At 35.9% G+C, this 23,567-nt stretch overlaps 4 protein-coding genes and 2 long non-coding RNA genes across 9 annotated transcripts; 3 read left to right on the top strand and 3 right to left on the bottom strand.

Annotated features, from left to right (window-relative positions):
• Positions 1–2,404: 2,404 nt before the first annotated feature.
• On the bottom strand, positions 2,405–3,472 carry LOC149682835 (uncharacterized). 2 transcript variants are annotated; one of them, XR_016384136.1, is made up of 2 exons: positions 3,401–3,472; positions 2,405–3,320 (listed from the first exon to the last, which is right to left on the bottom strand). It is a non-coding gene; the product is annotated as an uncharacterized LOC149682835 (long non-coding RNA). The 2 variants fall into 2 exon arrangements; XR_016384135.1 differs by having other exon boundaries at positions 2,405–3,315; positions 3,401–3,462.
• A 1,595-nt stretch (positions 3,473–5,067) lies between these two features.
• On the top strand, positions 5,068–6,702 carry LOC149682834 (uncharacterized). Of its 2 annotated transcripts, none has more exons than XR_016384133.1 (2): positions 5,068–5,706; positions 5,792–6,702. It is a non-coding gene; the product is annotated as an uncharacterized LOC149682834 (long non-coding RNA). The 2 variants fall into 2 exon arrangements; XR_016384134.1 differs by having other exon boundaries at positions 5,787–6,702.
• Positions 6,703–12,356: 5,654 nt separating this feature from the next.
• Positions 12,357–14,326, top strand: LOC149682833 (uncharacterized). Its single transcript, XM_089871175.1, has 2 exons — positions 12,357–12,831; positions 12,977–14,326. The coding sequence occupies exons 1-2, from the start codon at positions 12,357–12,359 to the stop codon at positions 14,161–14,163; spliced, it is 1,662 nt and encodes a 553-aa protein (XP_089727301.1). The 3' UTR covers positions 14,164–14,326.
• Positions 14,327–14,346: 20 nt separating this feature from the next.
• On the bottom strand, positions 14,347–16,175 carry LOC149682832 (uncharacterized). Of its 2 annotated transcripts, XR_016384132.1 has the most exons (3): positions 15,919–16,175; positions 14,885–15,826; positions 14,347–14,814 (listed from the first exon to the last, which is right to left on the bottom strand). XR_016384132.1 is itself a non-coding variant. In XM_089871200.1 (2 exons), exons 1-2 carry the CDS (start codon positions 15,939–15,941, stop codon positions 15,052–15,054), a joined length of 798 nt encoding a protein of 265 aa, XP_089727326.1. In that variant the 5' UTR covers positions 15,942–16,175; the 3' UTR covers positions 14,347–15,051. The 2 variants fall into 2 exon arrangements, 1 of the variants encoding a protein (XP_089727326.1); XM_089871200.1 differs by having other exon boundaries at positions 14,347–15,826.
• A 3,494-nt stretch (positions 16,176–19,669) lies between these two features.
• On the top strand, positions 19,670–21,833 carry LOC149682831 (uncharacterized). Its single transcript, XM_089871199.1, has 2 exons — positions 19,670–20,589; positions 20,650–21,833. Exons 1-2 carry the CDS (start codon positions 20,418–20,420, stop codon positions 20,808–20,810), a joined length of 333 nt encoding a protein of 110 aa, XP_089727325.1. The 5' UTR covers positions 19,670–20,417; the 3' UTR covers positions 20,811–21,833.
• LOC149682830 (uncharacterized) lies at positions 21,788–23,219 on the bottom strand. Its single transcript, XM_089871198.1, has 3 exons — positions 22,597–23,219; positions 22,364–22,483; positions 21,788–22,302 (listed from the first exon to the last, which is right to left on the bottom strand). The coding sequence occupies exons 1-3, from the start codon at positions 22,637–22,639 to the stop codon at positions 22,115–22,117; spliced, it is 351 nt and encodes a 116-aa protein (XP_089727324.1). The 5' UTR covers positions 22,640–23,219; the 3' UTR covers positions 21,788–22,114.
• Between the last annotated feature and the right edge of the window lie 348 nt (positions 23,220–23,567).

The following is a 23,567-nucleotide window of genomic DNA, read 5'->3' as shown; positions in this document are numbered from 1 at the left end:
AGAAATTTGAGTTGAAAAAACTAATCAGGATAAAAACCGATCTATTCAACCACTCTAATAATTATTCCACGATATTTAAAAATGTTTCACCCTTGGACATCCTTAAGGAAGTGTAGTTTACTACTTAAATCTCTATAATTTTATTAAGAAATTCCAGTCATGTATTTTATATTCATAATTTCATACCCATTAAATAAATCACATCAGGGATTTTCTATTTATACTCAATCCAATCTCGTAATTTTAATCTATATGGAGTTTAACATTACGAGGTGGATAATTTTTTGCGAGTTAGACCCAAGGTTTCCCAACCAAGGGGTGCACTTTTTCACAACATAACTTTACAGCACTAGCAAAGGCTGAAAGGTAGTGTGAAGATAAGATAACAAATTTGAATAGGTTTCAAAAACAAAACTTTTTTTTAAACTTTTTGGGCCTACATTTTATCTTGCTAAACCTAAGGTTAGATTATCACAATTAAACACCTGAAGAAGTTTTATAATTATCTTGTAATTATCATTTACAACAAATCCTTAAAATTTTAATAAATACACAGAAAAAAATGTGTTAGGAAATTGAACACAATCCCTGAACATCTTCATGCAACACTCTCCTATACATGTTCAAAAATGAGAACATGTTCAAATAGAAATCTGTTCTTTTTTCTAATGCATTCAAGCCATTTTGTGTTTGATTTTGAACGTGTTTTTATTTAAGTGTTCTGCCTCTGAACATGTTAATTATGCAGAAAATGTGTTCAGGAGCTGAACACAATCCCTGAACACCTTCATGCGACTCTTTCTACTATACATGTTCAAAAATGAGCACATGTTCAAGTGAAAATATGTTCACTTTCTAATGTGTTCAAGACGATTTTTGTTTCGGTTTTGAACGTCTTTTACGTGTTAAGCATACACTCTAAGAAAATGGGGCGCGTTTTAACACCTTTAAAAGTAGTTTGGGGCCAAATTTGACATCATTACAGGTGTTCATTTGCACCCCTGAAAGGGTTTAATAACACTTATGGAGCAATTGGTGCTATAAAATGGTGCAACAGAGGTGCAGTTTAACACCTTTTTAACTCTTATATCGAACTAAAACTTAATTTTTACTCTCACATGAGTGTTGTGCAATTCTTTAAAGGGTGCGGCATAGCACCTTTCAGAGTGTCGCATAACACCTTTCAGAGTGTCGCATAACACCTTTCAAAGTGTCGCATATCACCTTTCAGAGTGTCTCATAACACCTTAAAGAGTGGGTGGTTTATTAGCAATCAGTGGTATATTCACAGCAAGGTTCCACTTTGAGTTAAATTAAGAGGAAAGTTCTTACATGCAGAACTATACCGCTTTAAGCAATGCTTGCAGGGCCGGATTAAGAGGGGGGCGAGGGGGCACTGGCCCCCGGGCGCAAGTCTTGTTGGGGGCGCATAGAGTTAAACTATTCCCTCTTAGGGACATTTGCTGTTCTGTTTTTTTCGACTAAAGGGGGCGGCCCCCGGTGCAAAATTGCTTAATCCGGCCCTGAATGCTAGTTCTAGCATTCAGTGTGAAACTGCATAAAAGTTGGTAATTTTTACCGACTTAATAGCCTCTGAAAAAGGCAGAAAGTTTTTAATTACTATAATTTCATCGGGTCGGGAGGCCATAATATCCAAGCAGTAGATATAAACGTTCTTGTTAAATTTAATAATCTCTTTTCACTAAGAATTTTTCGAGCACCAGAAACGCGTTTGACCTAATCTACTCTACAATATTTAAAAAAAAATTTCATTTTCTACTCTAATGATTCTCAAAATAAAGATAAGACATGTCACAAAAGTTGGCGTCTGTAGTCGCCCTACTAACATAGTCTCGTTTTTTTGTGTCGCACAATACTTTTAAAGAGTATCGCTTAACACTTTCAAGAGTGCAGTAGCGTTGCTAGGGTTTGAAATTTGGGGGGGTGGGGGGGTTTAAGTTTATTATTCGTATATTAAAGATTTACAAACTTTTATTAATAAAGAGTACGGAACCGATCAGTTAGTGACTATGAGACAATTGTGGATGAAAGAATTTCACTCGTCTTTTATAAGTTCAGTTTCCGTTTGCTTTTAGTCCCCACTACTGTTTGATATTGAAATTCATCTCTACAAAGATGAAACTGAACGAAATTATCATAATAATTTTTTACACTATATTGCTACAAAATTTTAGGGGATACGAGCAATTTTTTAGTAGAATTTACGGATTATTTTAAGGGGGCTAACTTTGAAATTTTAGGGGCGCTAAAGCCCCCAAAAAGACTTAGCGACCCCACTGCAAGAGTGTCGCATGACGCTTTTAAGAGTGTCACCTAACACGTTTCAGAGTGTCGCCTAACACGTTTAGCAGTGTTTTACAAAAGTACAATACCCTCTGATTACGAATTTCTTTGTTAATTTTATTTAAAGGATAAAAATATATTCTTTCATGAATATCATCTTTAAAAAATGCTTAACAATCAAGTTTTTCAATAATTTTTTACTGTTTGTATTGACTTTAATATTAAAACATTAATGAAAATGAAAGACCTTATTTAAGAAACCCGCAGTACTATAATTTTCCATTTTTAATTTCAAAACGGTTTTAAAAAGTTTTATTTTACACCGAATTTACACCTTAAATTGGCCCCACAAAAACTCAAGGTAATAAAACTCTCTTTGGGTGTTTTTAAGGTGTAAAAAAAGTGTTTTCTTAAATTACACTTCCCTTTCTTAGAGTGTACGAACATGTTAAGTACAGTCGCCGCAATTAAAAACTTTCTCTCTCGCGACGTCTTGTTTCAACAATAAGCCGCAAATTATTGATCTGATACAATTGATAAAAAAACTTATCGTATATTGTTGTTTTAATAAAGATTTGCGGCTTATTGTTGAAACAAGACGTCGCGAGAAAAAAAGGTTTTAATTGCGGCGACTGTACCTCTCTCATTCTAGAGTCCAAGAGAGATATGTACGAGAATTTCTTACTTGTAATTAATAATTAATAGGTATTACTGTACTGAGGTTTAAGTTATTTTGCTAGTAAAAGGACTATTAAGTATTGAAATATATATTTGTCTTGTAATAGTTACTTAAAACTTACCCACAAAAAGGATTACACCTTTAATATTCTGAAGGGCCAAGGCTTAAAAATCCTGCCCAAAACTTATGTGCTGTTACTTTCGGGATCGGTTTTCTTATTAGCACATTAGCAGCAGTAAAGGTTGCAGACGAATTTTAGGGAATATTAAAATTTCCCAAACATAAGTAAATGCAATTGCAAAAATGCTTTGTCAGAGAGTTCGTCTCATCGTCTGCGCTTTGCCAAGAAACGTTTTCAAGGCGTATAGTTAAATTAAATTCGCATTCCAAATATTTATTATTTAAAAATATGCTTACCAGTCTGGTGATTATTTTAGAGGGGTCTAAGTTTGAAATTTGGGGGGGGGGGAATAGGGGGCTTTACCCCCCCCCCCCCCGAAAAAAAGGCCTAGCGACGCCACTGAATCATTGAATTGTATAATTACTTCAAGTTTAAATTCATTCCTGGGCGACAAAGAAAAACCATGGATATAAAGAATGCGCGTGAGGAAATAGGTTTTCACGCTATATGATAAGCAACTTCCTATCTCCGACGGGACCTTATTCGGTGTATACTCTGTTCCAGCTTTAGTCGTCAGCACGCACAAAGCTACGTTACATAGAGATCTAGCTTAGAGTGTGCTGAGAACCAAAGCTGGAACAGAGTATATATCGAATAAGCTTCGACGAAGTACGCCTTCAACTACAAGGTTTACAGAACATGAAAACAAATGATCGCGTTCGCTGTTCCTAAATTTTTAATGCGTTCATTGTGAAAGTGTTAAGATTTTGTGTTCAACTGTTACAATTTTTCCAAATAGAAACAAAAATTAGAAGTTGAACGCCAAAATTAAGCGAAGTGTTCAATAAATTACACTTTTTCATCACTTAAACATATCAAGAAACCAAAATCTGATTTTTGAACACAAAAATGTGTTCAAATCATTAACACACTTTTTTCTGTGTAGTTTTACTTAGGATTAATATCGTGTCTCATAAGGTGTTTGTCAAATTTCTTATAATAATTATTAAGGTGATAATAGTTGAAGAATATTTTCAACTTGTTTTACGTAGCCAAAGGGTCGAAATCCAAGTTTACATAATTGGAAACTTTAATTAGACTTATAGTCGGGATCAGTAATTCGAAATAATTATTAACTAAATTTAGAGACCAATAAGTACCATTTCCATGGAGAAAAAACGCATTTCTGGAGAAGTTTCAGAAAATTTAAAATCTGCAAAATTGATTTTATCTTTTTCCCCATTAAATCCTATCAAAATGATGAACAATAATTAGAACTAATTGTTAATTAGTTTTACTCGCCAATAAGTACCATTTCCATCGAGAAAAACTCATTTCTGGAGAAGTTCACGCGAAACTTCTGGGGCATTCCATGCGATTTCGACCAGTGATGTCACCATGGGTCAATCGATTTTTTTCAAATTTGGTACACCATTAGATACCATTAAGAAACTAAGGTTTCCAAGTTTTTAGCTTAAAATTTTGAGAACTTTTTGAATAATGCCAATTTTTCAAAAACCCACTATTTTTAAAAAATATTCTTTCATTTCTGGACCCTTTTACTTAAGGAGCCATAACTTCTGTTCTTTTGATTTTTTCTTAACACAATTTTGCCGCCTTGCACAGTAAAGCAAGGGCTATTCAGCGGTGAAATCAGCGAGGTTCTATCACGAAGCATTGTCAAGTTATTAAAAATATAAAATGAAAATTATTATTTCGGGGGGTTCCATTCCAGGCGGGTTTTGGTCATGTGGACAAGTGATATATTGGAATATTTTACCATCGTTAGATACCTCTTGGAGAGATCTTTAAAATGAGATCATAAAAAAAATATGGTTTTTCTTAGTTTTGATTTTAAAGACCAAAATCAAATTTCTTGATTTTGATACATTTTGAGATTTTATTTTTTTAACATTGGCAACAATGGCAATAAAAATATCTGAAACTGAGGTACACAGAAAAAAGTGTGTTAATGATTTGAACACATTTTTGTGTTCAAAAATCAGATTTTGGTTTCTTGATATGTTTAAGTGATGAAAAAGTGTAATTTATTGAACACTTCGCTTAATTTTGGCGTTCAACTTCTAATTTTTGTTTCTATTTGGAAAAATTGTAACAGTTGAACACAAAATCTTAACACTTTCACAATGAACGCATTAAAAATTTAGGAACAGCGAACGCGATCATTTGTTTTCATGTTCTGTAAACCTTGTAGTTGAAGGCGTACTTCGTCGAAGCTTATTCGATATATACTCTGTTCCAGCTTTGGTTCTCAGCACACTCTAAGCTAGATCTCTATGTAACGTAGCTTTGTGCGTGCTGACGACTAAAGCTGGAACAGAGTATACACCGAATAAGGTCCCGTCGGAGATAGGAAGTTGCTTATCATATAGCGTGAAAACCTATTTCCTCACGCGCATTCTTTATATCCATGGTTTTTCTTTGTCGCCCAGGAATGAATTTAAACTTGAAGTAATTATACAATTCAATGATTCAGTGGCGTCGCTAGGCCTTTTTTTCGGGGGGGGGGGGGGGGTAAAGCCCCCTATTCCCCCCCCCCCAAATTTCAAACTTAGACCCCTCTAAAATAATCACCAGACTGGTAAGCATATTTTTAAATAATAAATATTTGGAATGCGAATTTAATTTAACTATACGCCTTGAAAACGTTTCTTGGCAAAGCGCAGACGATGAGACGAACTCTCTGACAAAGCATTTTTGCAATTGCATTTACTTATGTTTGGGAAATTTTAATATTCCCTAAAATTCGTCTGCAACCTTTACTGCTGCTAATGTGCTAATAAGAAAACCGATCCCGAAAGTAACAGCACATAAGTTTTGGGCAGGATTTTTAAGCCTTGGCCCTTCAGAATATTAAAGGTGTAATCCTTTTTGTGGGTAAGTTTTAAGTAACTATTACAAGACAAATATATATTTCAATACTTAATAGTCCTTTTACTAGCAAAATAACTTAAACCTCAGTACAGTAATACCTATTAATTATTAATTACAAGTAAGAAATTCTCGTACATATCTCTCTTGGACTCTAGAATGAGAGAGGTACAGTCGCCGCAATTAAAACCTTTTTTTCTCGCGACGTCTTGTTTCAACAATAAGCCGCAAATCTTTATTAAAACAACAATATACGATAAGTTTTTTTATCAATTGTATCAGATCAATAATTTGCGGCTTATTGTTGAAACAAGACGTCGCGAGAGAGAAAGTTTTTAATTGCGGCGACTGTACTTAACATGTTCGTACACTCTAAGAAAGGGAAGTGTAATTTAAGAAAACACTTTTTTTACACCTTAAAAACACCCAAAGAGAGTTTTATTACCTTGAGTTTTTGTGGGGCCAATTTAAGGTGTAAATTCGGTGTAAAATAAAACTTTTTAAAACCGTTTTGAAATTAAAAATGGAAAATTATAGTACTGCGGGTTTCTTAAATAAGGTCTTTCATTTTCATTAATGTTTTAATATTAAAGTCAATACAAACAGTAAAAAATTATTGAAAAACTTGATTGTTAAGCATTTTTTAAAGATGATATTCATGAAAGAATATATTTTTATCCTTTAAATAAAATTAACAAAGAAATTCGTAATCAGAGGGTATTGTACTTTTGTAAAACACTGCTAAACGTGTTAGGCGACACTCTGAAACGTGTTAGGTGACACTCTTAAAAGCGTCATGCGACACTCTTGCAGTGGGGTCGCTAAGTCTTTTTGGGGGCTTTAGCGCCCCTAAAATTTCAAAGTTAGCCCCCTTAAAATAATCCGTAAATTCTACTAAAAAATTGCTCGTATCCCCTAAAATTTTGTAGCAATATAGTGTAAAAAATTATTATGATAATTTCGTTCAGTTTCATCTTTGTAGAGATGAATTTCAATATCAAACAGTAGTGGGGACTAAAAGCAAACGGAAACTGAACTTATAAAAGACGAGTGAAATTCTTTCATCCACAATTGTCTCATAGTCACTAACTGATCGGTTCCGTACTCTTTATTAATAAAAGTTTGTAAATCTTTAATATACGAATAATAAACTTAAACCCCCCCCACCCCCCCAAATTTCAAACCCTAGCAACGCTACTGCACTCTTGAAAGTGTTAAGCGATACTCTTAAAAGTATTGTGCGACACAAAAAAACGAGACTATGTTAGTAGGGCGACTACAGACGCCAACTTTTGTGACATGTCTTATCTTTATTTTGAGAATCATTAGAGTAGAAAATGAAATTTTTTTTTAAATATTGTAGAGTAGATTAGGTCAAACGCGTTTCTGGTGCTCGAAAAATTCTTAGTGAAAAGAGATTATTAAATTTAACAAGAACGTTTATATCTACTGCTTGGATATTATGGCCTCCAAAACCAACTTAATACCCGATGAAATTATAGTAATTAAAAACTTTCTGCCTTTTTCAGAGGCTATTAAGTCGGTAAAAATTACCAACTTTTATGCAGTTTCACACTGAATGCTAGAACTAGCATTCAGGGCCGGATTAAGCAATTTTGCACCGGGGGCCGCCCCCTTTAGTCGAAAAAAACAGAACAGCAAATGTCCCTAAGAGGGAATAGTTTAACTCTATGCGCCCCCAACAAGACTTGCGCCCGGGGGCCAGTGCCCCCTCGCCCCCCTCTTAATCCGGCCCTGCAAGCATTGCTTAAAGCGGTATAGTTCTGCATGTAAGAACTTTCCTCTTAATTTAACTCAAAGTGGAACCTTGCTGTGAATATACCACTGATTGCTAATAAACCACCCACTCTTTAAGGTGTTATGAGACACTCTGAAAGGTGATATGCGACACTTTGAAAGGTGTTATGCGACACTCTGAAAGGTGTTATGCGACACTCTGAAAGGTGCTATGCCGCACCCTTTAAAGAATTGCACAACACTCATGTGAGAGTAAAAATTAAGTTTTAGTTCGATATAAGAGTTAAAAAGGTGTTAAACTGCACCTCTGTTGCACCATTTTATAGCACCAATTGCTCCATAAGTGTTATTAAACCCTTTCAGGGGTGCAAATGAACACCTGTAATGATGTCAAATTTGGCCCCAAACTACTTTTAAAGGTGTTAAAACGCGCCCCATTTTCTTAGAGTGTATGCTTAACACGTAAAAGACGTTCAAAACCGAAACAAAAATCGTCTTGAACACATTAGAAAGTGAACATATTTTCACTTGAACATGTGCTCATTTTTGAACATGTATAGTAGAAAGAGTCGCATGAAGGTGTTCAGGGATTGTGTTCAGCTCCTGAACACATTTTCTGCATAATTAACATGTTCAGAGGCAGAACACTTAAATAAAAACACGTTCAAAATCAAACACAAAATGGCTTGAATGCATTAGAAAAAAGAACAGATTTCTATTTGAACATGTTCTCATTTTTGAACATGTATAGGAGAGTGTTGCATGAAGATGTTCAGGGATTGTGTTCAATTTCCTAACACATTTTTTTCTGTGTAGTTAGAAGAGCGCACGAGACACGCAATTCGCAAAAAACAAATAATTTCAACCCCCCCACTCGGCAGTGTAGTAGGGAAAAACTCTCGTACTAATAAAAGCGTGAATTCGAGAGCAAGGCGAATTAAATTGCAATACGAAATCTTGAAAATCATACTTTGCAATACGAAATCTTGAAAATCATACTTTGCAATACGAAATCTTGAAAATCATACTTTGCAATACGAAATCTTGAAAATCATACTTTGCAATACGAAAGGATTTCATACACTACAGTACCTCATTGTCTGGTTATTCTATTTTATATTAGTAGTAGGCTTATGCTAAATTAACTTAATTGATCGTAGCATGTAATATTTGGTATCTGACTGCGTTGTTGTCAATACATATATAACATCTTATTATGTGGTCTTTCGAATGAAAATAAAAATCTAGAGTGAAACTGCCCGTTAATTAACTTCAGCACATTAGAAATAAATGGCGTTATCATTAAAAAGTTTACTTTGTTCTTATTACGGATAGTGCTAGTTTTGGTTAGATAGGTACGTGGCGTAGTATGAGATACCATTATTGTCCATTTGTATTTCGGTGATAAATGGAAGGAAAGTACTAAACTTGCTCCTCGAGATGTGAGAGCTCGCTTCCTCATGTGTTTTTCTTGCAAGCTCAATTCGTGCTGGAAGAGCACCTTCGTTTGTAAGGAAGAACTCTCTAATTTTAGCGTATCAGTTGCTCAATATATTGGAGGCATTTATGATCGAAACTAGTACATCGGCTTGGTACTGCACCCTTTTTCGAAATAAAATAATTTCCCTGTGAAAAGAGACGATATTTTCCACAAGACCCTTAATTCAAATTTTCGACCTCAGAGCCAAATATTTCTTCTTAAAATACAAATGCCTTTCATTTGAAGGGGGGGTGAAATTATTTGTTTTTTTGCGAATTGCGTGTCTCGTGCGCTCTTCTAACTACCTCAATTTCAGATATTTTTATTGCCATTGTTGCCAATGTTAAAAAAATAAAATCTCAAAATGTATCAAAATCAAGAAATTTGATTTTGGTCTTTAAAATCAAAATACCATCGTACTTGGTCCTCGACGGGGTGTGTAAAATATACCGCCGATGTGAAGAGAGGTTTGCGCGGCATGGAAAAGGCACACCTCCTTAAAACTCGACGGCCCGGGATTCTTCGCACTAAGCCTTGGTCGTCGACGAGGTGTGCAATACACGGCCGGTCGGAAGAGAGGTGTGCAAGGGCATGAATGATAGCACACCTCGTACAAAAAGCAAAATTCTTTAAGTACATCAGTTTTGTGGCTTCTGCGGAATATCACGCTCCAAATATATGATTACAAGTTTCATAGATTGTTAGTACTTATAAAATTCGCAAACATTTTTTTTCTTTTCTTATACCTTCGAACATAACTTTAGTCATCGGACTTCTCAACGGGGTGTGTAAAATATACCGCCGATGAGAAGAGAGGTGTGCAACGACATGGAAAAGGCTCACCTCCTTAAAACTCGACGGCCCAGGATTCTTCGCCTTGGTCGTCGACGAGGTGTGCAAAATACACCGCCGAGGAGAAGAGAGGTGTGCACGGCATGGAAAAGGCACACCTCCGTCGACTCAGGATTCTTCGCAGCAAAATTCTTTAATTACATTAGTTTTGTGGCTTCTGCCGAATATCACACTCCAAATAAATGATTACAAGTTTCATAGATTGTTAGTACTTATAAAATTCGCAAACATTTTTTTCTTTTCTTATGCCTTCGAACATAACTTTAGTCATCGGACTTCTCAACGGGGTGTGTAAAATATACCGCCGATGAGAAGAGAGGTGTGCAACGGCATGGAAAAGGCACACATCCTTAAAACTCGACGGCCCAAGATTCTTCGCCTTGGTCGTCGACGAGGTGTGCAAAATACACCGCCGAGGAGAAGAGAGGTGTGCACGGCATGGAAAAGGCACACCTCCGTCGACTCAGGATTCTTCGCACTAAGGTTGATAGAAGTCCTCGTAGTTCGTACAGATACCAAAATTCTTTAATATTCTCTAATTACTCTGAACAACGTTATTATTTCAATTGATATTAATTTAAATGCTGTATACTAAGCTTTTGTGCATCGTTCTGACAGCTAGGATGTATAGTACGAGTTTGCAGTGTGAAAAATGATATTCAATGTACGAATTAGCGTTTTTCAGAAGAGTGTGTAAAGTGTGCTAGTGTGTAAGGTGTGCCTTTTAGGGTCCATCAAGACAGGTTTACAGGTCAAAAACCAGTTTATTAATAGCTTGGACCACTTTTTTTATTCAAAACGCGAGGGTCACTGGTCCCAATGACTAGTTTATTAATTCCTACTTTTATTAAAAATTGATATGAGGACCTCGTTAATTATTTTAATTTTAACATAAATTTCGACTCCAGGAGTCCAGTTGTGTACACAACCCTAAGCCGAGAGAGATTTTTTTAAAAGAGAGAACGACCACAAGTCCTGGGACCAGTAGAAAAATAAATTGGGGAAGGGTCACTGGTCCCGGGACCAGTTTCATATTTAAGACATCAGGGGTCACTGGTCCGGAGGACTAGTTCAGAAATAAACCTTATTTCCAAGCCTGGTTGCGGGTCCTATTTCTATTTTTGCGAATTTTCCCGAGCCGCGTTTTTTTCCGTAGGCACAAACCAATCATTGAGGGTATGCTAGTCACGTGTTTAACATTGAGCGCGTGTTACTAGGGAGCCTCCATTTTGAAATTTGCGGTGTTTAACCGAGGCTTAACCTGTTTACCATCATTTGATTTAGATAACTATGATGTTATTTAAATATTAAAATGAAAAGAATCGAAAATTTTGGTTGAAGAGCAAGGATGTATCCTTTATCTTTGGGATAAAAAAAATTAAAAAGTTACAAACATGTTAATATGAAGGAAATCGAATGAGCTCAATCGCTCAGTTCGGACACGGGGCTTATCAGATATTTATTTCCGCCACGGTTTCGTCCAGTGGAAACCGACCACACAGGATAAAAATTTCCGTGGCGGTTTTTACCTTTTTTGCTTTTTCTGCGAATTTTTTTCCGAAAAGGAATTCGCCCAGTGAAAACCGAGTGTTAAAAAATCGGAAATGACTATCATCACACAACGTCGAAGCAGAATAGCGGACGACAAAATAAAAAAATTGCCCCAATACCTTGAAATCTGTAAAACCCATAGACGTGATAGCTAAGCTAAAACCTTTTATTTAGTCTTTGCCGCGAGTTGGAAACGATCGAAAAATATTTTTCTTGAATCTTGTATTTTCATAGATGGCACCACGCGCAACTCGTCGTGCCTCGCAAATTTCTGTCCTTGAAAGAGAGAGAGAGAGATACGGTAACCGAATTATAACAAAAACGCGTATCCCCGTTTTCTCTCCGACTGTAAACTTCTGCTCATTTTCTTCTGATAATAGTCATATTTGCCCCCGTCCCCCCTCCTTCGTTAACATTTGCTCCATAGGATACTCCATATAGGGGAAAAACCTGGAAATCTCAGGGAAATTTGTTTTCCAAACGTTGTATAAACCCTGGTTTAGGAGGCTGTAGGCAATAGACCCTTAAAGAAAATAAACAAGCTGGACACCTTATATCGCCGAGTCGGGATTTTTTCGAATAGAGTACCAACGCCATCTAGTGGCGAAAGGTTTCGTTGAATAAATTTATTCGTCTGCTCTTTCAATTTCAAAAAAGTTCAAGGCTTAGTGAACTGTTAGTGTATTAGAACTTAAGTGGTTACAAACAAATTATTAACAATGACTAGTCACCGTGGTACAGCATGTTGTGTACACAACTGCAAGAGTTATTCACGTGTTCACCGTGACCTAGTTGATAAAAAGATAAGTTTTTCTGTTTTTCCTAATGATGTTGCCCTTAAGGAAGAATGGATCGCCAGAATTCAGCTTAGTTTTGATATGGATGGTGATAATCAACCTAGATCGTCGAAAAAACTAAGATGGCAACCAAAAAAATATAGTGCTGTTTGTGGCCTTCATTTTAATCACGATGGAAAACGGAAGTATGAAGACAAAGTTCCAATATATATCGGCAATTATGTACTGCCAAAAAACATTTTCATCTCGGACATAGTTGTGTTGGATAGCGATCCGAAAGGAATTCTTATGGAGATAGGAGCGGAAGTAGAGCTGGGTTCTAAAGTGTCCATGCAAGAAACAAGCCCTGTCAAAACCATTGTAAACAATAAAAATAATCTGCAAATGTTTCATTTAGGTATTCCTCTAGCCATGAGCAAAGATGCCACTGTTAGAGCTTGAGAAGTATAGCTTTCCTCAGCTGCGACATTGATATCTTCCGCTTATTAAGGCAAGAATAGTAAAATACATAAGTGGTTATTACATTTGTAATTTCATTACAGAACACCCATATTCTTCTGGTATTAATATCCAAGTTAATGAACTTCGAAAACAGTTGGATTTGATTAGGATCAACGAGAAAAAGTTGCAGCAGGATTTGAAGGAATCAGAAAAATCCATTGTTTGTTTAAGAACAGAGAACGCCCAGTTGAAAATACAACTTCAGCGATTACAAGAGGATGTTAAGAAAAAAGAGTCCGAAAGTCAAAATAATAAATTTCGTTTGGAAAATGTCTCGAAAAGTGATAAGATGTTAAGATTTTATACCGGATTTTCATGCCTTGAAGATCTGAATATTCTATACCGACAAATTGAACCAGCGTTACCTAATGTTTCACTCTATAGTAAAGGAGGTGGCTATATAAGGTCAACGGAAAGGAATGAATCTTCTCGAGGAAGGCCTATGGTTATAGAATTTAAGGACCAGTTATTTTTAACATTATGTAAACTGAGAGTTGGGCTTCTAAACCAAGACTTGGCTTACCGCTTTCAAATATCTCTGACTAGTGTTAGTAATTACATAACTACATGGTTAGATTTATTATACAGAAAGCTAACCATCATCCCTATCTGGCCATCAAGACAAGTTATAAACGAGTACATGCCAAATGAATTTAAGGAAAAATTTCCAACAACCAGGGTTATCATTGATTGCACAGAGTTTTTTATTGAAAGGCCCTCTGACTATGGTACTCAGTGCGATACCTACTCAAATTACAAGCGGCATACGACAGCAAAAGCTCTTATAGGAGCTACGCCAAATGGTTTTATATCATTTATCTCCCCCTTAGCTCCAGGTAGAGAAAGTGATGTGGAAATAACTGCCAAAAGTGGTCTTCTGGAAAAATTGGAAAAAGGTGACATGGTTCTTGCGGACCGAGGATTTTTAATACATGATCTATTAGCTGCCAAAGGAGTAGATCTAAACATTCCCCCATTCTTAGGTGGTAGGAAACTATTATCATTATCAGATGAAGTTAGAACTCGAGAAATTGCGAATGTAAGAATTCACATAGAAAGAGTTATCAAAGAGATTAAAAGTTTCCGTATTCTTAAATTTACGTTTCCCAATTCAATGCATGCAAGTTTAGAAAAAATTTGGTACATTTGTTGCTACCTGCAAAATTTTATAAATGAACCACTTTTAGACAGAAAAGAATGCCCAATTCAAGTGGATATGGAATTTTAAAAGTTTTTATTGAGCAACGAAGGAATTTGTACTTTGTGTTTTTATCACAACTAGCTTTGTTAAATGTAAATAGGAACAGTTTCTTTAAAGCTTTGTACCTTTATCACAAATGTTAATCACAATTTAGCTAAACATTAATTAAAAAATGATCAAAGTAAAAGGATTCAAGTTTTGGCAACATTGATTCAAAAAATAATTCCTGGTTAAACTGGATTCTTTCACAAAAACAGTCCACTCCTGTGTCGACAAAGAAATCGCACCATGACAAACCAGTTATGCCTAACTGGCCTTGCACTTGATAAAAATAATTATGAGTGCGGTTCAAAATGACTTTTCCTGTTACGTCTCTTTTCAAACATATTTTGGTTTTCAGATTGTTTCCAGCAATAGCTTCGTCAATACTGAGTCCGAGTTCTTTAGCCTTTGCTAGGGTCTTAATTTCTATGAGGCCAAACTCTTTAATATCTTCATCATAAATGAGCCCATCTGGAGACGTACCTAACGCAGGCATACCTGGATTAATAATTAACCCAACTTTGAAGGTTTTAACCTTGTTGTTTTTCATTGCACAATATTTTTGAAGAGCAGTTGATTCATTGTCTAAGCCTTCTCTTACATACTTTAATTTGCTTATATCTACACCGCCACGAACTGTCGCAACAAATTGTGGGGTCACTTTCGCTTTTCTTTTAATGATTGACCCAAAATGTGATGTAGTCACCCTAGATTTCTTTTCAGTTTTCCATAATTGGCATGAAGACTGCTCTCTTGTGTATTCTTCTATTTTCCTTGATTCTTCTACAGTCACTTTAACTGATTCTGGAAAATCCAATTCTGAACTTCTATGTATAAGCTGCGTAGGTAGTTTTAGCCTCTCTATTTCGCTGTTCAAAGACTCGTCAATACAAATTCATTTTGGTTAACAATATGACCATAGGTGATTGGAATGAATTCTGATGGCATATGATTTTCCTGTCTTAAGATCACCTGCCACATTCTCCTTTTGTTTTGAGATTTAAAATCCACTTCCAACTTCTCTAGTTGAGACTTGTTTTCTTCGAAAGAAGGGTTAACAGGCAAAGAAACGTAATTTGACACACACAGCTTCCTTGAGCTTCTTTTACTAACTTCTTTCCCAGGAGTATGCTTTGTAAAATTTAAAATACTGAAGTTCGTTGTGGACAAATTATTCTTCACGTTCAGCTTCCCCCATTTTTGGGCAATGTCAGTTCGTGAAACATCGTTCGGAATGAATGTCAAACCTTGCATGATACAGTCCCAGAGAAACCACAATGTTGCAGCCACATGAGAACAAACCCCTCCTTGTCCTGATTTACATTCACAAGCCCCTTTCTTTATATTGCCACTAACAGAATCCATTACAATATGAACAGAATAAATGGATTTAGCAGTATATGAAGCGTGGACTTTAGATTTGACATGAGAGATTGATCTACTCTTCTCGTGAGATATTAAAACGTTGGTTACTTTTTGCGCTTTGAACATTCGATAGCCTTTTAGTTTATGCTTCCCGCTCTTTCTTGAAAAATGGTGCCTATGAATAGTTTGATCATTGAAAGTATTAGGGATATTCTTGAGAAGTTTCGTCCAGTTTCCTTTTGGAATGGCGTAAACTTCATTTGAAAGGTTTGCCAAAGCAGGTCTGAAATTATAAAAACTTTACTAAGCCTTTGCCAAAATCTAAAACTGTGTAATTTCAAAATTTTCAATGACAAGCTTAGGAAATCTCCTTACCTTTCTACGATTTCAGACTCCATTTCAAAAACAACAAGGTAATTAAGTTGTGAGCTTGTGGTAAAGCTCTAAACCAGTTCCTAAATTATTTTAACTCGAAACTTCAGATCCCGACTTCCGCCATTAAATACTTCCTAGCCACTACTGCGCAAAATCGGCCCATAGCCGTCTAAACGAATCAGATTAATATACTGATTACCCAGAATGCTCTGTCAATCCTCAAAAAACGGTTAGGAAATTTGAACGATTTTCTTTAAGGGTGTATTTCACACGTATTTGAAACTAAGGCCTAGAGGTCCGTGCACTCGAGCTAAAAAACTCGCGGATATTTTAAATCCTGAAGTTTTTCGTCTCTTGTCAGCACGCACAAAGCTGGGTTACATAGAGACCTAGCTTTGCGCGTGCTGACAACCGATGTTGTAACATAGTATATACAGATAAGAAAGAAAAAGAAAATCAGAGATGCGACTTTGAAATAATTACGCAAGAACTGAATTACAAATTTCAAAATTTTAGACCCATGACAAAAATACTTAAATAGTTAAGAGATCAAAATAATTGAACGCAAAGTTCAAGTATATACATTAAATTTAGGCCTATACGTAATAATTTTTAAACACAGGAATCTTTTACCTACCACATCAGTTTCCTACTAAAGCACCACTTTCATTTTACAATTGTAATCAGTCCTAAAACGTTAATTACTCTTTCAAAATTGAATTTTTAAAAAACTTGAATTTAATTATTTTTCTCAAAAAATAGGGATCATATTTAATAATCATATATATCAGTCGACCTTGGCACCCTTTTTTAATCAGTCAAAATAATTAGTAACATTGAAAGCAATTTAAATACTACAATTTTTAAACAATTTGCTACTGATAAATAGTTAACATTGCGATCATTTTATAAAGTAAATTTGCGAGACAAAAAAATATTGAGTCGAAAACATAATGATTAATTAAACAGGAATATTTACGAATTAAAATGGATAATAGTGGGCGATTTTTCTGTGACCAACAGAGGTTAAGTACTGTTTAGATAAGAAATTAATTTGAAAGTATCGATTATCTATTAACTGAACTTAAGTTTAATTAAATGCTTTGATCGTACCAGAAGTTGATGACTTTTTATCCTGGGAAGTATTGGACACTAAGGCATTATATAGTATCCATCCCTGCAAGTCAAAATTGCCTATGGCAATCGTAAAAGAGGGTCGAAAGTTTCCTCCCCACTAGAAAAACTATCTAATCTACTGAAAAAAGTCCCACGCCGAGAGGCTGTGGCACTCAAACTGTGGGGCGTGTTCAAAACTTCTTCAGCGCCAATCGTTGAAAAGCCGTCTGGCTAGAACTCGGTGAAAATCCATAACAATCCGTGGGCCTAGGACCCCACACTAGTTTGACCGGAATTTCTAGCAGTCTATTAAAACAGCTGTTCTTGTCACCGTTTCCGATTCGTTACCTCAAACCACAGGATACACCTTAAAGTTTCGTTTCTTGCCCGCTGCTGGCGCGCAAATCAGCCTGCCAACTCAAAATGAGGGAAATGCCGTAGGTGGCGCGGTGATCGGACCTAATAAGAAGTTGGCTAACAGAGATGGTTCCGGATATGGTTAGAGTCCAATACTTCCCTGGATAAGAAGTCATAAACTTCTGATCGTACTACTTCGAGTCTCTATTTTGATACATGTGTGTTAAATTTAATTTTAAGGTAAATTATTTAATCTGGTGTCCCGTGGTGATGAAAAGTTACTTACGAAGAATTAAACATTTTAACAAAACTAAACTTTGAAAGTTCATAGGAAAATTTAAAACGTTGATTTGCGAGTAGTGGCTTTGCATTCCGTACAGGTAAAGTATTCTAGAGGGCCGGTAGGCCCTTCTAGATAAGATCCCACACCCTCCCGTAATGTTAAATGAAAATTCACAGATTTTCGCCGATTTTCCCATAGGAATAACATGGGGTTTTTGGTGCTCCTGTACATCGAATCATTTAAAACCTAAAGCGAAGTTACGTTTCGGAATACTTTCAAATTAACAAGTAACTATTCAAGGTGTGCCTTTTTCAAGTTTCATCAAAATTAATTAAGTCTAAGTATTTTAATTTAATTAAAAATGTAAGTACCTCAAAAGATTATTCTACAGCAGACGACGCTAATTTGCCATTTCACCGCCTTGAAACTTTAACTTGATATTTTTCAATAAATATAACACTATATTTATTAAAAATTTCTCTGGCGGGTCTAATTTTCTTTTAATTATGTGTCTCGGTTGAAATTCTATACTTAAGATACCATTTTAATTTATATTTTAGATGTTAGTTTCGACCAAGGCTTAAGTTGCCTTACTTAGGCCATGGATTTATAATAGAAGCTTACGCTTCATGGATATTTCGCTGTAGCCTTTTGATTTTAAACACATTGTAACATGGCTGCCAGATTCCTTGGAGTTTCTACTCCTTGGGTCTGGAAGGGTATATATGCCTCCATGTTACATGCTCCTCCTCCTCAGAATCTCTGTGATTTTTTTCTGTTAATTCAGTCACTAGTCAGCTCTCGGACAGAGCGGTTGATCTTTTTGTTATATAAACTGTTAAGTGTACGGTCTAGTTGGGTTTATCCCTTTCTCTTTATATTAATAAAATTTTTGAAGACTCTTCTTCTACTTTGGATTCAAAAATGTGAGTTTTCTTTGATTCTTTTTATGGCGCTCGGTAAAATCCCCCTATTATTTTAGTTAATTGCTACCGAGGGTTACAACATTTATGTCATAAAAATTCGCGCGGATGGGGACTGGGGGGCTGATTACGTAGAAATTGAGGCAAACTTTTTTCTTTCGGCGCGCGTGCGCGCGCGCGCGCTTTTCCAAAAATAATTTCGCGCGAGCTATTAAAAATTAGAACTCGATCACGTGAAAAACTTCCACCCCCCTCTGAATTTGCCTCAAATTCTACGTCACAAACGCGCGTGCCAGGCTGGTACTATTTCAGACGAGGAATAAATGTTGTGCGCGTTTTAAGGTGAGTTAAATATCAACGAAGCGTAAGCTTCTATTATAAATCCATGCTTAGGCAGACTATTGAGTGAGTCTATGCAAGGACTTGGTTTGCCCAAGCCTAAAAAACAAAACGATAAGAGTTTTTTCCAGTTGACTGAAGCTCGGATATTTTATTTTTCTATATAATTTTAAAGACAATCCGTATTTTACTACTCTTTAGAATTTAATTCAATCTCCTGATGTTACTGGTAATGGATTTATTTCCTAAAAATTAATTGAAATAAAAAATTACTTATCTCAGATTTTTCAACAACAATTCCATTTTCGTAAACTTTTATCATGAAAAATCTGAGATAAGTAATTTTTTATTTCAATTAATTTTTAGGAAAAAAATCCATTACCAGTAACACCAGGAGATTGAATTAAATTCTAAAGAGTAGTAAAATACGGATTGTCTTTAAAATTATATAGAAAAATAAAATATCTTAGCTTCAGTCAACTGGAAAAAACTCTTATCGTTTTGTTTTTTAAGCTTGGGCAAACCAAGTCCTTTTTAGTTTTGCCGCTCTTTAGAGCTGGAAAACTATTGTTCTGACCGCTGCTGGCTGGCTGGCTGGCTTTTTTTTGCTGTGACCTGAGGAGTTTCGTCATAAATATTTTGAAATTCCCGCGATTTTTAACTGAAAATTCACCTGAAGTTCACGTTACGCCTCATAGGTGGCGTGACGTATTTTATTTCAATTGAAATTATTTTTCCGTTGGTACGGGGCCTCGAACCTGCGATGTGCCGATCCATACTAGACGCCAGTGAAGGCGCCTGAATCCGTGACTCAACCAACTGACCCACGCTCGCTTAGTACAAAACCCGAGTTAAGTTAGACTGTAGAGTAGAGAGAGGTAGAAGCGAGCGGGTAGAAGGATGTGGATCCCCTACCCACCCACCCTCCCCTTCCCGGCGCGCGCCAACCAGCTGCAACTGGATTTTGTAAGTGGGAGAGGAGAGAGAGTAGAGAGAATTTTCCGGAGGCTTGCGTAGCGCCCGCCAAATTATTTTTTGCAATGTAATTTATATCAATGAAACATACTCATTTAAAGTTAGATAATTATAATTAGCTAATATGATTATTATATTTAAAAAAAATTATATTTTTTAAGTAATAAATTTAACGATAGTTGCTGAAAGATCCAAATAGAGGGCAACATGAGATGTCATAAATATTAGTTTGTTGTCTCTCTGCCTCCAGGCTCCTATTGCAAGGTCCAAGGCTTAACGGATGATCGATGATTAGATAGTTTAATCAGGTGTTTAAATGTAACTTAATCCCGGCGATACCATGATTAATGACAAACGCAATCAACATACTCATGGTTTAATTAAAGTTAATTAAATTGAATTGCTCAAAGATAATTATAAAATTAAATCAACAACTCAACTATCTGCTCAACGATAATTTGGCTAGTTTTTGTCAGTTATGCTGTTTATTTAAACGTAATTAAACAATGGTTAAATACTGCAGCGTGTATGGGTGTAAATTTCCACGCGACGTTAAATTGTCGAAACAATGGGATATAGCTTTAAAAATGGGTAAGCCACACACCAAGTCCATGGTTGTCTGCTCCCTTCATTTTAAATTAGAGGATTACCGCCTTCAACCGAAATATGAACATTCAGGTATGTTTTAAGCGTATAATATTAATTTAAAACTAATTATAATAAGAGTTATTATTGTAGATAAGTTAAGTTACCCTCCCAGGCTTAGACCCTTGGCTGTTCCTTCCAAAAAACTCCCGTTAAGGAAACATGATCAACAAAAGTTCAAGGCTAATGGGAGATTGGAAAGACTGAAAAAAAAGGAATCAGCTCTCACAATCTCCAACTTTGCATGCAAGTGAAACAGCTGAAATAAATGGACCAGCAGACCCAGAAATTCTAGCTGAAAGATTGGGGATTGATGCGGTTCAACAAACTACCGAGGAAACTACGACCGACAAATGCACCACTCCAAACCCCAATGATAAATCAGGGTTGCCACGGGTCAGGGAGAACCTAGAAAACCTGGAAAAGTCAGGGAATTTGAAAATGGGCCAAAAAGGTCAGGGAAAAGTCAGGGAATTTTATTTTAGTAGGTAAAATTTCTGGGGATAAGTCTTTATTGAAAGAGTAATGAAAGTTTCTCATCCTCTCTTAACACAGAAAACTCTAGAGCAATCCTTAAAAATGTCTAGAATTGTTTTTCTAAAGTTAATGCTCTCTAAAGAAATCTACCAGACTGTTATTTATAGTTAAAATGTTTCTTAATCGTTTTGGTGTGAAAAATACATTGGAAAACTTAAATGTAGAGACTTTATTTAATTATAAGCACTTAAAACGTGCTGTAAACATTTACACTTTCGGCCTAAAAGGTCAGGGAAAATCTCAGAAAAAGGTCAGGGAATTTGGTTTTGAATATTCCGTGGCAACCCTGTAAATGCATTATGGTCAACACCTTGGAAAATCATACATGTTATGTTAATGCTTCTAATGGAATATTGAATGCCACCTCTATAATTTCATTAACAGGATTACAAAGTACTGGTCTATTTGATGCGATCATTAAAAATATTAACAGTAAGTTCATACCCCTTTTTCATGGACAAATAAGGTAGAGAGGGCCTAGAATGGGGGAAAGTACGAGTCTCGAGATAGGGTATTTTTGACACTCATGAAACTAAAACTTGGCATTTGATTTCATTCACCGCTCTATCAGCTTTGTTTGGAATAAGTAAAGTTCAGACCTCAAATCATTTTAAATTAACTCTTACGCAGTTCCCAAGCTTGTTAAAACCCGTGAAAAAAAATGCAAATAAATAATGAACCAAGACTCCTGACATTTTGTAAAACAATTTTATTTAATAAATTTGTAAGATTCTATCACATTTTAAGGAACTTAAAAATATCTCTTCAGCCTTATTTGCGCCATTACATTCCGTCCTTTTTATTCCATTTCGAATAATTTGGAATGTAGTAATTAAAATAAGCAAAAAAACCTTTTAAAATAAGTAATTTATAATCTTGGTAAAAGATTGTTAGTAAATTTTTGGTCTTTAGGCACATCAATAACAAAACAGTCATCTTCCAGTTTGGAATAAATTCCAAAATGACAACTTTGAAGTCCTAAAGGGGCCAAACTAAGTTGCACGTGCCCATAATACATTTGTTAGGGTTTCAAAGAAAATGTTCCGTCCTTCTTGATTACGTAAGGAGTTTTCTTGAGGACTGTTTCTAAGTTTCCTTTTTCACCAATGACTGGACACTTCATTTCGACCAAATTATCGTTGACTAGACCGTCAGGGGAACACCCCAAGAATGGATAAGAAGGGTTGACTTCAAAGCCAATCTTCGGTACTTTTAAATTAGACTTTTTTTAAAGCAACAAGTGTTTTTTTTTTCGTTTGTAATTCCATACTGTGTGAATTCATTTCAATTAAAGTTTGACTGAAGAGCTTTTTGAATTTTTTCAGTAGGATCTTTTGGAAAATATGTGTAATACTCGTAGCAATTTTGACAAGAGAGAGAGCAACAGGTACTAAACAAAACAAAACAGTATTACCAATTTTTATACTCATGTTATCACCAAGGCTTAAGAGTTTACATAACTAATCTGGTTAATATTAGGGTGATTAGGTTTTCAACACTTACCATTTTTGAAAATATTCTCTTCTGAAAATTGTGGTTCATTCATTGCAAGAAATTTCGAGTACTAATTTTCATTTGGCACTGAATTATAAGTTTAAACGTCACATACACTCCCGCTGATGCTACTACAGGCCTCAGGCCTGCCATTTTTTTCCCCTAGATCAAGCTTCGCGTTTTCTCCGGACGGTAGCACTAGTGAATCTTTTTTTTCGTTCTTGGCGCGGAATCTGAATTCAACAATAATCCAGTCCCGACCGACTCCCGTAGAAGTTTTCGAAATATTTCCACTCCCTTCCGACTCCGTTCCCTTTCAGAGATAATATTCCCAAAGCCACCCAAAGCCAAATGGTTTATTTTACCCAACTCCAACTCCGACCAAAAATGAGGGAGTCCCTTGGCTTTCTATGGAGTTGGAGTTTTCCCAAAGCCTTTGCAGTCCTCTACTAGAGAGGCAGTTGGTGTTCGAATCTCCTACTAATCAGGGCCCATCTACCAGTCAAAGTTCTTTCATTCCGATTTAAAACGTCGAGATTTTAAATCCTAAATATCAGTATTTTTTCGTCTTTTGTCTCGAAATATTTCTTTCGTGTGTTGTCAGCACGCTTAAAACTAGGTTATAGATTACCGCAAAATAGGAACCAGGGTCGTGCTGAGAACCAAAGCTAGAACAAATTTTATATTGAATAAGCTGCCGTCGAACATAGGGAGTTGCCAATCCTGTGCGCCTGAGAAAAATTTCCTCACTAAGTTTTTACTTTCGCGAGTTTTAGAGGTTCGGAAAAGTATTGGTCCGACCCTGCCTGGCAGGCTGGGCGTCCCTTCAACCACATTTTTATTTATAAATTATTTCCTTACTAAGTTTTTACTTTCGCGCGTTTTAGAGGTTCGGAAAAGTATTGGTCCGACCCTAGCTGGCAAGCTGGGCCTCCCTTCAACCCCATTTTTAGTTCTAAAATTGTTTTATACTAAATTAA

Source organism: Phalangium opilio, unplaced genomic scaffold (assembly GCF_054372755.1).
Source record: "Phalangium opilio isolate 3A_F unplaced genomic scaffold, DU_Popi_V2 ptg000037l_1, whole genome shotgun sequence".
NCBI classification, from domain to species: domain Eukaryota; kingdom Metazoa; phylum Arthropoda; class Arachnida; order Opiliones; family Phalangiidae; genus Phalangium; species Phalangium opilio.
Note: the sequence above shows the minus strand (reverse complement) of the source record. Positions and strands in the feature narration are given on the sequence as shown.